General features: G+C 42.0%; 1 protein-coding gene across 2 annotated transcripts; it reads right to left on the reverse strand.

Moving 5' to 3' along the window:
- Positions 1 to 1,276: 1,276 nt before the first annotated feature.
- Positions 1,277 to 15,174, reverse strand: LOC125529656 (acetyl-CoA carboxylase 2). Of its 2 annotated transcripts, none has more exons than XM_087542970.1 (34): positions 15,035 to 15,174; positions 13,766 to 14,057; positions 13,180 to 13,243; positions 12,315 to 12,672; positions 12,028 to 12,234; positions 11,785 to 11,946; positions 11,576 to 11,668; positions 11,314 to 11,409; positions 11,033 to 11,206; positions 10,862 to 10,955; positions 10,599 to 10,786; positions 10,468 to 10,518; positions 10,322 to 10,361; positions 10,113 to 10,237; positions 9,882 to 9,998; positions 9,712 to 9,786; positions 9,575 to 9,631; positions 9,387 to 9,491; positions 9,201 to 9,287; positions 8,408 to 8,599; positions 8,139 to 8,327; positions 7,673 to 7,783; positions 7,197 to 7,286; positions 6,947 to 7,123; positions 6,611 to 6,688; positions 6,407 to 6,529; positions 6,072 to 6,314; positions 5,629 to 5,876; positions 5,296 to 5,533; positions 4,836 to 5,188; positions 4,537 to 4,750; positions 4,204 to 4,383; positions 1,961 to 4,105; positions 1,277 to 1,835 (listed from the first exon to the last, which is right to left on the reverse strand). In XM_087542970.1, the coding sequence occupies exons 2-34, from the start codon at positions 13,968 to 13,970 to the stop codon at positions 1,779 to 1,781; spliced, it is 6,936 nt and encodes a 2,311-aa protein (XP_087399096.1). In that variant the 5' UTR covers positions 13,971 to 14,057; positions 15,035 to 15,174; the 3' UTR covers positions 1,277 to 1,778. The 2 variants fall into 2 exon arrangements, with proteins under 2 accessions (XP_087399096.1, XP_048550033.2); XM_048694076.2 differs by lacking the exon at positions 15,035 to 15,174 and adding an exon at positions 14,912 to 15,009.
- Between the last annotated feature and the right edge of the window lie 310 nt (positions 15,175 to 15,484).

Here is a 15,484-nt window from a genome sequence, read left to right on the forward strand (position 1 = left end):
TATCAATGGTACGGCATAGCTAGTTCGAAATGGGGCCATGCATATGCAAGAAAATAAAAAAGAACTTCAGTCTTTTCGGTGCTCCCTTTCATTGCATATTCCGGCTTCCGTGGAAGGAAATCCGCCACACCGGTTCATCAAATTATGCAGGTTATTATATATCCGCCACACCTGTTGCGCTGATGCAGATCGAGCTACTTAATAAATCAGCAAAACACTTATCGTTAGATAAACCAGAATGACAGGTTATTTATTTCTGATTCACAGGGTGGCATTTGCCGGCCCTGGTGGTAGAGAGAGTGGCCCATTTTAATCAACAGATCTGCAAAGCAAGCAACATATACTGCTAGATTTCACTAAAAAACTAAAAATTGTCTAGTAGTAACAAACAACAAGGGTCAGGGGCATGGCTGGCGGGGCACCGGTGTGAGATCAGGAGTCTAGGACACATGAAGAAGAGGATGAACCCAGCTGTTGGAAGGCAGCTTCAGCTTGGTAGGCCGCTGATCCAATCCGCTCATGAGAAAGCCATGATATATATTTCAAGGACAAGTTGGGAAAATGGAGAATTGAGCGTGTGTTGGTGCTTCATCAGAAAGAAGAGGATCCCAACGCACTTGGAACTCCCTTGTAGAGCATCTACAGTCATTCTTAGTGAACATCGGCACAAGTGTCACTTTGACTCTTTGAGGATGGCATGAAGAGCTGCTTCCAAAATTGGCATGTGAAAGCGCTTATCATCCCCATCAGACTAGTACGGGTTTTTTTTTTCTTTGGGTTTTTTTACGGTAGCTGTAGAGCAATGTTTTAGTAGCCTTGGATTTCTTTTAAAAAAAATTGAGAACCCTAATCTTTTTTTTCTACTGAGAAATAAGGCATTGTTTGACAACACTCAACGTCTAGTTTCACCCTAGAGTAAAATGAGAAAGCATTGAGCAATTTAGTTTTGAGACAAAGTGCACGTAGAATGAAACCTTAGCTGACTAACATCAAGTGCAAAACGAACTAGGAACAAACATCCTAGAAATAAGATTTGCCTGCAGTCCTGCACAGAAAACCGCTTCAGTAAGTCCTAGCACGCAACAAAGATGGCATGTTAAGAGAAGCCAAGATGCCATCAGAGGTAATGCACGAGACCATATCCAAGAGCTAACATGATTACAGTTCCAACATGCTCCCTCCGTTCAAAATCACTTGTCGTGGTGGTTTTAGTTCAAATTTGAAACAAGTAATTTGGAACAGAGGGAGTACATCATAATTCCAATAGATTCTCAAGTTCAACGCTAACTCAACAATCATTTATTTCCACGTAGTAATACACATATCCTAGAGAGCACATTTATTCAAGTTCAAAATTGAATGGACAACTCACTCGTACTCAAAGAGTCTACAAGACTAGAATTACATCACCAACCGATAGTACATCACAGAACTACAGCGAAACACAAATCACCATACTGGAGAAACCAGAACACAGAACAACAACTCTAGATCGCCAGTGTTCTTGCCAACGGCAGCCCCCACCCACCACCAGCATTCATCTCAAATCTTCTGGAAGCGGAACTAACACATCCAACTACACTCATCAACCATTCGGAGGCGTCCGAAAACAAGTTTTGCCTCAAATAACAGAGAAGACCGCGAAAAAGTTTTACAAAATAATGGTTGACTCAGATCAGCTATGGTCGGTTACAGCCGAATAGTATCCTTCTATATATGTACTTCAAGAGAAACCGATATCATGCACATTCTGAATTGGTTGCGTTGGTATCATCTGATCATTTAAGGACTTTCTTGACTTCCTCAACAAACTGTGCTCTCCTTGAGGGATCCATCTGAACAAGTGACCAAAGAAAAAGCATTAACATTATTTGTTAAGACACTAAATATACATAAGATGGCAACATTTCACTCAACCACAATAATTACTTTCAAGTAATAAAACAGTAAGTATGCGTACCTTCTCTAGTAGCATAGAAAGACCCTGTGGCAAGGCTTCTAGATCTGGACTGGAGTCTGCAACATCTGAGAGCAACTGAGATACCCTTTGAGCCCTAAGTTCTTTGATATACTCCTGGTAGTTTTCAGGGTTTTCCCTCCAGGCAACAAAAGCATCATCATCATCCCATTCAGTGCTTGCTGCTTCAGCTCCCTTAGAAGCCAAGTACCATTTCTGGATCAGCTCGATTGCTGATTGGTGAGAGAACTGCTTGCCACTTACACCTCTAATTTCCTTTGCAAGAACGTCCTCGGATATCCTCCTCCGTAATCTCTTGTAGAAGAAAGACCTAGAATCTTCCCAGTCTACAACCTTCTTAATCACACCCTTAGCAGCCATTCTAAGGGAAGTGTCATGTAATTCAGCAAACCGCACCGCAATTTGAGTATACAAAGGCAACAACTGTTTCTTCCGGGCTTCTATGCTCTTCTGAAGGGATTCTGACTCAGATAGACTTCCATTTTCATGCTTTGCTCCCAGGAGTTTTGCCTTCAGATTTATCAATTCTGGGTCAAGCCTGCCCATGCACTCTTGGAGTTCCTCTGACCTGAACTTGATCTCAATCAACCCTTGAGGTTCAAGAACATTACCCTTTGCAGTCCTCTCAGCATAGAACTCAATTCGATCTGGATTTATCTTGCTATCAATCACGACCCAAGCCCCTCCACGTAGCTCTGCAGCCTTGGGGATATATACAAAGGCAGGCTGATTGTATGTCCTAAGGTTCTCAACAATTGTTGACCCAGCCTGAAGGATTCCTTCAAAAAGATCTCTTTGCCCACCAGAGAAGCCTCTCCAGTTAGCAAGGATGAACAGAGGTAATCCTTCACGGTTGAAGTCCAGCATTGCTTGAGCTGTCTTAGTAGCTGAATCTGGAAACCAGACTTGCCCAGCACGAGGAACAGACCGCTCATGGGAATCAAGCTGGCCTGGATCAGCAGGGATGAGCTGCATCATAGTCTGTGTCTCCACAGCTATAACACCCACCGGAATCCCTCCGAGTTTCGCTCTGCCAGTAACTACTGACTTCGCCCATCCTTCAAATGTCTCCACAAAACTGTCTTTGTCGAACATGCCCCCCAACCATTTCCCTTGGCTATCATCAATGCCACTGATGGCTGCACGAGGATCACATGTATTCTCAGGGATATATGCAACGGGTCTGTCAGGTGGGTCCAAAGATTTTGTAATAGGAAGAGGTCCACCAATGTTGGCAGGAACATAGCTGAGCCACCTCAATATATTAGACACGCCTTCAAGGTCATCTGAAACTGTCAGATGGACAACACCGTTTGTCGCCATAATTTTGGGGCCACCCAACTGCATGTGGGAGCTGTACACTTCCCGGCCAAGAAGCTTGTTCAAAGCAGAGAACCCGGTTAGGATAATGGGCTGGTCAGTACGCTGTATGCACCGTATGCCAAGTCGAGCAAGATATGCTCCTATTCCAACAGTCCGTCCAGTCACAAATGTAAGCGTAAATGTCTCCTCATAGGCCCTAGAATAGGCACTGGCAATAGCAGCACTTCCATGTATGTTCTCCACACCTAGCCCATCCTCCTTCCCCACAACAGAATCAATAACCCACCTAATTTCACCATTATCAAGCTGCATCTTGTGCGCTATAACAGAAGTGCTAATACGAGCATGGTCTTCTTCAGTCAGATAAATGTACTGAAACCCACGTTCAGGGCTGCCATCATCAGACCATCCAACACGGAAGCACGATTTTACTTCATCTGCTATGCCGATCCGAGCACCAGAGTTTGCTGCCAAGTAGATGAGAGGAAGCTTCCTCTCACAAGCTAGGTTGGTAACAGTTTCAAAAAATGCATCTTCCCTTGGACCAAACGATCCAGCTCTAAAAGTAATATCATTTGCGATGACAACAATCTGCCTGCCATTGGGATATTCAGGAGTGGACATGTCCAAGATCCAAGCTACCATACCAATGTCATTGAGCCCAGCAGGACGCTCCATAGGAATTACAGGAGTGCCCCATGACCCATTCTTTTGAGCAAACACCAGCTCCGTTGCTTTAACATAACATCGGTTATTGTCACTAGAAATGTTAGACCATGACTTCTGCACTGCAGTTTCAAATGCCTACATTTGAGTACTTGTCAGCTTTTGGACACATGATATCACTAAGAATCTGCTAACACAATACATACATGTATAGAGATAGAGAGGGAGATACTCACCAACGGAAAATCATAGCAGTATGTAGTTCTGTTGTTTCTAGCGGAGCAACGTTTCAGATCAATAACACTCAAAGGCTGATATGGAGTATTCAGTGCAACGCCATGCAAAGGACCAGATGACGATGGAGCAGAGTGGTATACTAGTTTCTGTGATTCTGTATCTTCAACCTCACGGTAGATCTAAAAGCATTAAAAACACAATGAGCTTCCAAACATAATTAGGTGGGAATGACAACTAAATGATCATAATAGTTATATGAATAAATGCTACAAGTTCAATTTAGTTTGATTGGTTACACACAGAAAAACAAGATGCAAGGGGAAGGAACTTACATCGACAGTGCAGGTGTGACTAGTAACATTGGTTGTTACAACTCTCCAGGTACCACTTGCAGGCCCATCGCTGTCCAACTTAAGTTTCACCTCCCATTGGCATACAGAAAGATGATGCATCCTTGCACCCACAAGTTCATGTATCTGTAGAGCCATTTCTTTCAGAAGCGAGCATGCAGTAGCTTCATCTTGGCCAATATCCACAACTTTGTTCCTGAGTAAGATGAAAAGTTCATTGAAGGCAAAACACAAGAGCAAGACCTATTATGTGCCACCAAATGAACAGTGTGCAGGCTTACCCTGAAACAGGAACAAGATCAAGAAGCTTTTGCTCTTTCAATATGCACAAAAACATATGAGAGTGACCTGTCCTAATCGCGTGAAGCTCCAACTCTTCTATAGCAGTCATCAGCGATCTTAATATGCTGCTCGATGTAAATGAAAGAGATTCCTCAGCTCCTCCCACCTCAACATCACTGATGTGGCCTGATGTGAATTTGTTGGAAGCACCGGGTTGCCTGACAAGAGTTCGGAAAAACACCCTGTGCAACATTTTGGGGTTTTCTGTATTTCTAAGTGTGTATATGTTCCACTGACGATCACGTGACGGTGTATACTTCACCTCATTGTATCCTTTCACTTTCAACTTACCCTGTAACCACAACAGGCTAAATAAATACAAATAGCAAACAGGATAATTAAAGCATATGGACTATGGAGTGTATCAAACAACACGCAGGCATTTTGATAGTCACATACCAACTCAAGAAGAGCAGAAAGAGGAGGCTCCACATGCCGGAGAACCGGCTCTTCCTCATAACAAAGCTTTTCATCCGACAAGAGGAAGGTATGGCGCATAGGCATGAGTGCTCCATCCCTTTGAACAATGCAACTAATAACCTTCACACCAGCATCACGGAGATCAGCTGTGACAGTATTTTGTTCCAGTGTTGCAGAAAGTTTGTCTATCCTGACTTGAGCTTGATCGTTATCACCACTGGAAGGAATGAGTTAAATTATTAAAGGAATTATTCCACCAAATATTAACAACCAGATACAGCTCATTAGCACTAATATTGCACATGAACATACCTGTCTTCAGTTCCATGCATTTGATTATCAGCACCCAATAAAGCAATATGCATTATGTTACCCTCAGAGCTTGCATAGCGTGATGTATCCTTTAGTGCAGCTCCAATTGCTGCTGATACAGATTCTAACGACTTCACAATAACCATAGCACCCAATCTCTTCTCTGAATGCGCTTCAGCGAATTCCCATAAAGCAATAACACCAGATTCCTGATATTTCAGCTGGATACTATCCTTGACAAGATGAGGCTGAAAATGGTTTTGGTGTTAGCCAACTTGAAGAGCAGTAAGATGTAGTAAAATCAAATATTTCCACACCTAGATTCTGCCAGATTTATTTTAAAGAAGCATAAGCATCTTGTTTCAATAGGAACTTTAGTGTATGCTTCCTAGAAATGCAAAGGGAGAGTATGATCAAGTCCAAAAAATGATTTTATGTAATACCTGGTATAATCGAGATATGTACGTCTCGATCACCCTCTGCTGAAGAGTGTGATCACTACAATCAAACAAAGAAACCAGTGCATCTTCAACTGGCAGCGGGGCAGTCACTAAATCTCCCATGATCTCACTAATGGCCATCCTTTCTTCAGTAAACATCTCAAGTTCTGAAAGGCTCCTTGCAATGCTTGTGCGGAGCTCACTAAGCTTGGTTTGTTCAAGAAGCTCGCTAGCTTTAAGGGCCAACTGCATTTATTATGACGCAAGTAATTCATTAGACTAAGATATCAGAAAAGTATTATTCAAAAGCTTCCATTATTTTAGGTTGCCATTGTCACCTTATAATATCTTTTGTGATTGAGGGAAGAAAAGCGAGTCAACTGATCCTTGTAGGCAGCAGGGTTTGGATAGACCAGTTTCTCCATGAGTGTTAGTATCAGCTTAGTTTTGTTTCTCACACCCTACAACAAAATCGAATTTTAAGTAATGAAGACTGCTTCAGTAATCATTTGCAATAAGCCATCAGATCACAAAACATTTACCTGGTGAGACAACACAATGTCTACAACCTTCTGGAGATCTTTACTATGTTGTTGGCGCAGGCGCTCAATCACATCAGACTACAAAACATGACAGTTGAAGGAAACAAATAAGCAGAAAGCGTTTCTAAGGAAACAAGACATAAGCCATATGCAAACTATTTGCTACCTTTTTTACACCTAAAATCATTAGCTACTTAATTACTGATAGATTCTGGTGTGAACTATAATATGTGCATGAACATTAGTTGATAATGTTCTCATAAATAAAAGGGAAAAGGGAATATCCTTTTAAAGCAATGATATCTAGTAGATCTGAGTTTTGGAATGTCAGATAACCTGAATGCCATCACTGAATAGTTCCTCAACCGAGAGATAGTCCTCGAAAAGGGACTTCACAATAAAGTGTGCATGGCTTTCTCTGCCACCCTCATATGACTTCAGTAGGCTCATAAGAGGCTCAACAAGCCTCTCATTTGTAGCAATTTCCTTCTCAGAACCATGTGCAAGATTTTCCTACAAGAAAACATGTTACAAAAAGCAGTAGAAGTTCTAGACAAGGATATCATAAAAGAAACCTAACACTGACCTCGATTATCTCTCTTAGCATCTTGGAAGGGAAATCCTTGCTCTTCCCATGGCCAACATTTAACTTATATTCACTGTATTTACCCTCCAACTGGTTGCATAAAAAGTTGAAACCGTTATGGTAGAACACAAAAAAAATATAAAGATCAATAAGCAAAAACTGGGTTAAAATCAAATGAGAACTTCTGAGCTACAGTGCAAATTGATGAGATGAAGTATCAAATGTTCCAAGCTAAGAAGAATTAAAATGAAATATTTCAAGTTTTGATTACATTATTAGGAAAAGGCAATTTTAGAAGTTACACAATAAGCTACGGAAAATTACCGGTGATTGGACAATGTAAAATGAAAATTAACAAGATATAGTGACATGATGCTTATGCAAAGTGATACAACCCTTCTATATAACCAATTAGAAATCCACATGGCAGATTGAAATCTACCCAGACGCTACATATCACGTCTATTATCACATACCTCGCTCTTAAGAAGCCTTGGAAGTCTAGTTGCTAAAACAGACATAAGCTCTTCCCATTGTAGGAAAGGAAGCTCAGGAGCATCTAGACAGGATACCAGATCTTGTACAACCTGAAAAGAAAGCCGGGTATAATGAAAAAGGTAAACAAATGCTGAACAAATAGGTATGATCGGAAAAAATCAAACCAATTGCTGAAAGAGAGAAAAATAGCAAAAGGATAAAAACAATCTGTAAAGTAGTGACCATGATTAACATACGAGAAAGAGCACCCAAATTCAGATTTTCCAAGACAGGCATAATAAACTTCCATAGGTTACAAACAGTTTTGTAGCATAAGGGAGCCAAAGTCAAGGAGGAATTAGGGATAATCCAGAATTCATAACAAAAAAAAAGGTGCTTGAGGAGAACAAGAAACACGTGACAAAAAACCAGAAATATAGGTACTGCAAGGTTCTTGATGTTTACTTTGTTGATCGGGTGATCATATCCTGCAAGGACCATCCGAGCAGCATTCAAGCTTGTGGCACATCTTTTGTGAACTTGGCCAGAAGCAGCAATAGGAAGGCTCATTTCTGGGAAAGACCCGTTAAATGGCTCAGCTCTCTTCACAGCAGAAGGGTCATCAAGATCAAGTCTTGCTATAAGATCACCAGCCTAGAAAAATATATTAAGTTCAGATACTTTACGTGCAATTGTTATGTACAGCAGAAGCAATGGAAACGTTGTGATGTAACCTGCATAGGCTGGCCCTCAGACAACAAAACATTAATGACACCAGCAGCAGGTGACAAGAGGGGCATGCACATCTTCATAACCTCAACTTCCGCATATGGTACATCAGCTTCAACATGAGCACCATCGGCAACCAAGAAACGAAGAAGTTTGCAGGGTGTCTCAGCTAATAACCTTGAAGGATCGTGATCATTCTGCAAGAACGATGTGTCATTTATTTACACAAGGATACAATGTGGCATGATCAAGAATCATTAATTATTAATAGTTCCTTTTTTATCACCATAAAATTGATGCAGTAACATGATGCCCTAGAAGGTTCATGACATAGTTTATTACAGCTTGATTATAATAAATTCTTGATTAAATTTGTAATAAACACAAAGCATTGTGGTCGGTAGTTGCTCAGATTAAGAAACAGAAGTAGCAATATAAAAACTGGAGCCCTATTAAATTTTTTACAGCTATGTAACTTGTCTTTACATCACAACTTCACAAGACATGCCGTTGATAACGCTTATCATTATGACCTGGTTTGTTTGGCTGCTTAGGTAGTCACATTTACCACAATAGCAGCTTGTTGTGACATCAATTAGTCCATAATAATGACTTAATTGTGGTTTCTTATGGCACATGACTAGAAATAAACATCGTAATTAAATTTCTTTAAATGAAAGTGGAAAGAAATGAATGCTAATGAAGCGAATGACGTAAAAAGCCACAAATAGGGCTGGAAAATATCAAATCAAACACCAAGATTAGTTAGAAGGAAAGGAACAAACAGACAATTATTACCTGTAACAAGCATGTCTTTCCATCAATTAGAAGCCGTGTACCACCGGCCTCTTCTTCAGCATAAATTACATGGCTGTTTCCATCCAACTGAAGAAATTACAGCTACTGAATCAGAACTCTTTCACCAGTACTTCACAACATTATATATCATACTTATGGACAGGTATAAAAACAAGACAAAATCACCTGCATTAAAAGTCCACCATCACATAATGTTTGGACATTTGCTTCAATAACTGATCCATTCATTCGCAATCTGTAGCTACCCTGTCCGCTCCTTATAGTTTCAATCTGTGACATGGTGTAGATGAGCGTCAACGATAGCTGTTACTTCATTACAACGACTCATTTTTTTAAAGGAATGTAAGACTTACTGTATATTTGCTTTCCTCTATATTCAAAGAAACAGTTGAATGGACAAGGGATATATGCTGCACAAAAGAAATTGGTCAACATTCAACAACATTCATCTTCAAGCAATATCCAGAGTTTAAGCCCATTAAAACACTACCTTTGGTGGAATCTGACCCTTGACGAGATAGCTAACATATTCAGAAACAGTGTCTGTGTTGCTCGTTATTGTTTTCTGCAGCACAAGACAGTGATTTGCATTAAACAACTAATTGTGTTTTTCGCAATTGGTTTGACAAAAGCTGCAGTAAGAGGGGCATAGTTTCTTACATATAGAGCTCCTCCAACCACTGAAATATACCAGGGAGGTCTCTCAGCTTGGACTCGCATTGCTATTCTGTTATCCAGCCAGCCAGTATGAATCCTGTTTTCTTTGAAGTCTGAGGCCTGATTTAAAGATACAGAAAATTGAGGCATGGGATTACTTTAAAGGAATGCCAGATGTAAAATGGTTGTATTACATCAAAAGCAGGGATTCAATATACAGGTAGTATTTCTTACATTCAAGAGATCAACTGTGTAATCAACATTTGAATGAATTTCTCCACGAATTTGAATCTCTTTTAGCGCAAGAGACATGTTGGTTATTGCTGCTGCTCTAGACACTCCATATGCAAAAACATGTCCTGAAATGAAAAGAGTAATCTTCCAAACGTAAGGACCAATACAAATAGCAAAGAGGAATATTCACAGGGTCAAATTTTGCATACCAAACTGAGAATCAGCAAATTCATGAATGCCTCCACCGGACTGAAAACAGATAAAAGGGGGAACAAAAATGTGTTCGATTTGGTTAATACTTGGTCAAAGCCCAACTCAACAATATAACAGTGCAACAGAGCCATGAACAGCTTACCTTAACAGAGAAATAGGCCCAAACATTTGGCTTGCTTTTAAAACTGATCTCCTGAATTATAAGAAAATCAAGATCCGGTCAGTTTACAAATCTAATGTGCTAGAACCATAGACGGCATCATGAAATCTCACCTTTACTTTTCCACCGGTAGGCTTGAATCCGTCATCTGGATCCTCACTGGTTATCCTAACTGCTACACAATGACCCTTTGGCCATTGAGAATCCACTTCATCGAAGTTAAATGGAGTAGCAAGAGCTGCTGTTGTCCTCCAAATGTCATAGCCTCCTCCATTGTCCATTCCATAGAAACGTCTGATCTCTGTATAAGGAGAAAGTTAGGCACAGAAATAACATGGGAAAGTAACTAAAAAACTTACAATAATATAATTATTACCTGGAACCTGCCAAAGGGGTATACCCATTCCAACTGCAACTTGAGCTGCAGGCAAGTTTACTTCAGCTATCCACTCGGTGACTGGATGCTCAACCTGGATGTATGCCATTTAACAATGTAAATAACTGACGACAAAAAACTAAGTCCAGAGGAATGTTCAAAAGAATATACCTGCAACCGTGGATTAAGTTCCAGAAAATAGTATTCACCAGTCTCCATGCTGTAGAGATATTCAACAGTAGCAGCACCAACATAACCCACAGCCTTAGCAAGCCTCCTTGCTGCTTGCTCTAGCTCTTTCACTGTCTCGCGAGGAGCAACAGTAACTGGTCCTTCCTCAATAATCTGGTATAAACAAAAAATGGACGCAATTGGTCCTTTTGATAAACAACTACAAGTATGAAGTAGAACATGCAATACACGTGATGTTTTCAGATCTGGACCAGCGTTACCTTTTGGTGTCGCCGTTGCACACTGCAGTCACGACTGTGAAGCGCAGCTACATTGCCATATTGATCACAAAGCAACTGAACTTCAAGATGTCGACTCTACAAAAGAAAAAAGGGGAGGATTAAAACATAATATACCATATGAGCACATGTTCCAGCATACATTTCTAGCCTGCAAGGAATAACATATGAAGCTTCCAGGCGTGTAATATACAACTCGGGAATAACATGCTTGGAAAAAATGCAACTTGCTGAGAAGTCTAACCTGAGATGCAAGTCTCATGATAAATATTGGGGAGCCAGGAACTTCACCTTGCACTTGCTTAAACAGTGCTCTGACATCATCGTCATTATTAACCTGCAACAGATATTGAGTTAATATGTTGAAAAGGTTAGAACTAACTCTGGGCATAATATATCACACAACAACCCACACAATCTTTCAAATATAGTCCAATCAAATGAATGATGTACCTTTCGGATCCCTTTACCACCACCACCCCATGATGCTTTAATCATGGCGGGATACCCAATCATCTGACAACTCGCAAGTGCTTCCTCTGTAGTACTAACACAAGCTTTCCTATACATCTCCGCAGGTATCGAGTCCAAACAAACTTCTAATGGAATTTCCACCTATAATATAGTGTCTTTCGGTTATTAAATGTGTCCAGTACAAAGATCAGATGATGAGTTATCAGAGAATGTGAGATTCACCTGTGATCCACTCCAAGGAAGAGTCGGAACCCCTGCTGCTTGAGCAATGAGAGCTGAACCAACCTTGTCACCTAGTGCGTTCATTGATGATGATGGTGGCCCAAGAAAAACAATTCCGTTTGCATTTAGTGCATCTGGAAGTTCAGGATTCTCAGATGCATGGCCCCAACCAGGCCAAACAGCAGAAACACCGGTTCTCACTGCTATCTGCAACAGCAAAATTGTCATGTCATGCTAAATGAACAACTTGTGCATCGGTTGCACATCAACGGATGAGCAATACTAACCTCCACTATGAGTTGGACATTTGCATAGTTGTTATTGTTTGTTCCACCGGGTACTTCAACAAATTGATCAGCAATTCTAATGTGCTCTGCATTTATCCTCATGTCTTCTGGAGTAGCCATAGCTATCAACTGAATTGCCTTCTCTGACCCAAATGTTTCATTAGCCCATGTTCGGACACTCCGCATGAACTTAGCTGCTGCCATTCCATTGTTCGCAACTAATACACTGTGAATTGGTGTTTTGCCGCCCAATGCCATACAAAATTCAACAACCTTAGACAGCGAAGCATGCCTCCCATTATGTGCTTCATTCAGTATCCCATTCATTTGGTAGGAGCCCCTGGGTTCTTCGGACCCACTAGAGAAAAAAGAACAAATTCATTACGATGGTGACCATAACAATATAACATAACAAATACTTGGCTACTATAAATCGAAAACTTCAAATGAGCTTTCATCCGTCATGTGGGTACGGGTTTCAGATGGTAATTAAATTATTATTTTTAAAATTATAGGCAAAAGGCTTTCTGAAAATGATTCCTAAGTGCACAAAAATACTCCATGCAGTGCAACAGTGATGTGCCTGAGCAAATTCATTGTGTATGGCAACTATAATGTACTCCCTCTGTAAACCAATATAAGAGTGTTTAGATCACTAAAATAGTGTTCTAAACGCTCTTATATTAGTTTACGGAGGGAGTAGTTCAGTAAAAATCTATAAAAATATATCAAATGCAATTCAAAATATCAGCATGTGCGAATAATAAAATAAGCATAATCTATAATAATTCTATATTAAATTATAGATATTTTTCCATTTTAAAGAGAGATGCTAATTCTAATTTTAAAATGCTAAAGTACTTACTGTGAAATATCCACTTCCGGAGCTGATGTGCCCTCCTTTGGGAGGTCAATGATGCCGGCAAGACCTACATCCAGATATGCATTAGAAACTGAGCAAGTTTACACGATAGCTAAGAAGAAGCACAGGTGACAACTTTATGAATGTTATTGTTCTTCATGCTAGTAAATTATCAGAAAAGGTTTCTAGACATTCTTCTCTTTTAGAAGTATTATATAAGGAAAATGACTCAGTCATACATAACTAATATGCTGCTTATATGTATTCTTGCACTTTCATGTTCCTTCCCTTATAAAACATCATTTTGAATATTAAACATTCCTTCCACTAAAACCATTTAATCAAGAAAAACTGGGCTTTACTCATTACTCGTTATAAAAAAGTACTATCGTATCACATAAAAAAATTGTTAAATATTGCTGCAGTCATTTGCATCTTTAACGAGGTCAATAACCGCCATTCTGTGATCTAGCATTGAGATACCTTACACTAAAACCAACATGCTCTCAGTCAATAAAAGTATCTACACAAGTCTGAGGATGACAACAAAGTGTAGTTTGTAGAAAGGAAATGGTTTTCAGGTTGTTACCATGGCGAATAGACTGGTTAGGGTCTGACACGCCTCCATCGCCTCCATCCCTTAATGACTGAACACGACGACTTTTCTTCTTGGAGGTTCTAGAAGGGGCAGATGGTTGGAATGCAGCACCAGCTGAATTTACCGGGCGAATAGTGGATAGCGATGGTGTTGTTGAGGCATTAAAGCCGACGATGGGCAAATGTGTGGATCCCATCGTCCTCCCTTTGGACAAACAGCGCAGATGCAGTGTTCTTCAAAGAGACAGTGCCATCAAAGGTGTGTAAACCCCAGGTCTTGGAACCTGACAGATGCATGTGAATACAAATTGTTAGTTCACAGAGACAAGACACAAGTACTTTATGGGCTAATTCATGACCTTCCTCTGTAAGTTTGAACATCCAAGATGCTCTTGACCAAAACAGATAACGTGTGCAATTACTCCTATGACACAGGTTCGTACAAAAAGTACAAGGCAAATGATTCTAAGCTTTCACAGCTAATACATGCAGCCAAAAAAGAAAAGATGGCAGGTAAAGTAATACAGCAGCTAGATCAACAGGTGAGAGGGGGAGAGAAGGGAAAAAACAGCATCTACCATTTCCAGCTCAATACTAACACTCAAAGTGCATTATGACAGCCGGTAGCATCAACACGGCAGAAACAACACCTGCCTCGCATGCGTACGGCGGCAAACTGACTACAACACTGGACCGCGCTACCCATGTATGACCGTGTCGTTGTGCAACCACCCTGGGTGAGCTTGCACTCAGCATGAGCATGTGTCCATGGAAGCACACCGTCCTAACCTAAGAAATACAGTGTTAGGCACGCGCAGGGCACCTCCAACGAGCCACACCAGCCATAATCACCGATAATTGTCTACTGTGCATACAGTACGGGAGCCACATTCCATAATTACTCCCTCCATGAGCACTCATGAACACGAAGCATGCCAGCGCAAGCTCCGAAGAACCCAATCCCAAGCTCCGCGTAATTTCAAACACCTAGTACAGTAAGTCCCGCGCGGGGCAGAGCAGCGCAGGCGCAGAACCCTTAAACCCTCTCCCCGCCACCCACGGACGAAGCACCCTAAGCAGTGCCCCAGCTCGGCGCGCGGGAAACAGAGCAACGGCGGACCAAGGCGGCCGGGCTCACCTCCGGGAGCGGAGGCGGATCGGGCGGCGGATCTGGCCTGGCCTGACCTGACCTGACCTGGGGGGAAGCGACAGGGGGAATGGGGGGAGACGCGAGGGGGGAAAGAGATAAATAGAGGCGCACCTCGGGGGCGGCGGGGGCGGACGGGCCGACGCGTGCTCGGCGCTGGCGCGTGGCGGAGCGGACGAGGGGCTGGATCTTAGCGGCGGCGGCGGCGCGCACGGTGCCGGAGACGGGGGGAGAGTGGAGCGCGGGCGGATATCCCGAGGGGGTGAGGGGAGAGGGACGGAGATGGGGGCTGTGCGGCCTAAAATAATAAATTCCCGGCCCTCTTCGGGGACTCCGCCTCCCCCTGGCGCCCCCGCACGTGACGCCCGTCGCCCCGCCAAGCGGACGGCCCCGATCCGCCCATCCGACGGCTCCCACGCTGCCCCCTGCCCGCCGCGCTGGCCGCGGGGTTTGGGTTTTGATTTTTCTCTCTCCTTGTGATGGGTCGTGGTCGCTCGCTCTCTCGCGGCGCGTCTTGGCGTGTCCCGGTTTGGAGGACGGTGGCAGGCGGCCGTAGGGGGAGAA

This window comes from Triticum urartu, chromosome 2A (genome assembly GCF_056163025.1).
Source record: "Triticum urartu cultivar PI428250 chromosome 2A, HENAU_Tu73, whole genome shotgun sequence".
Taxonomy (NCBI): Eukaryota; Viridiplantae; Streptophyta; class Magnoliopsida; order Poales; family Poaceae; genus Triticum; species Triticum urartu.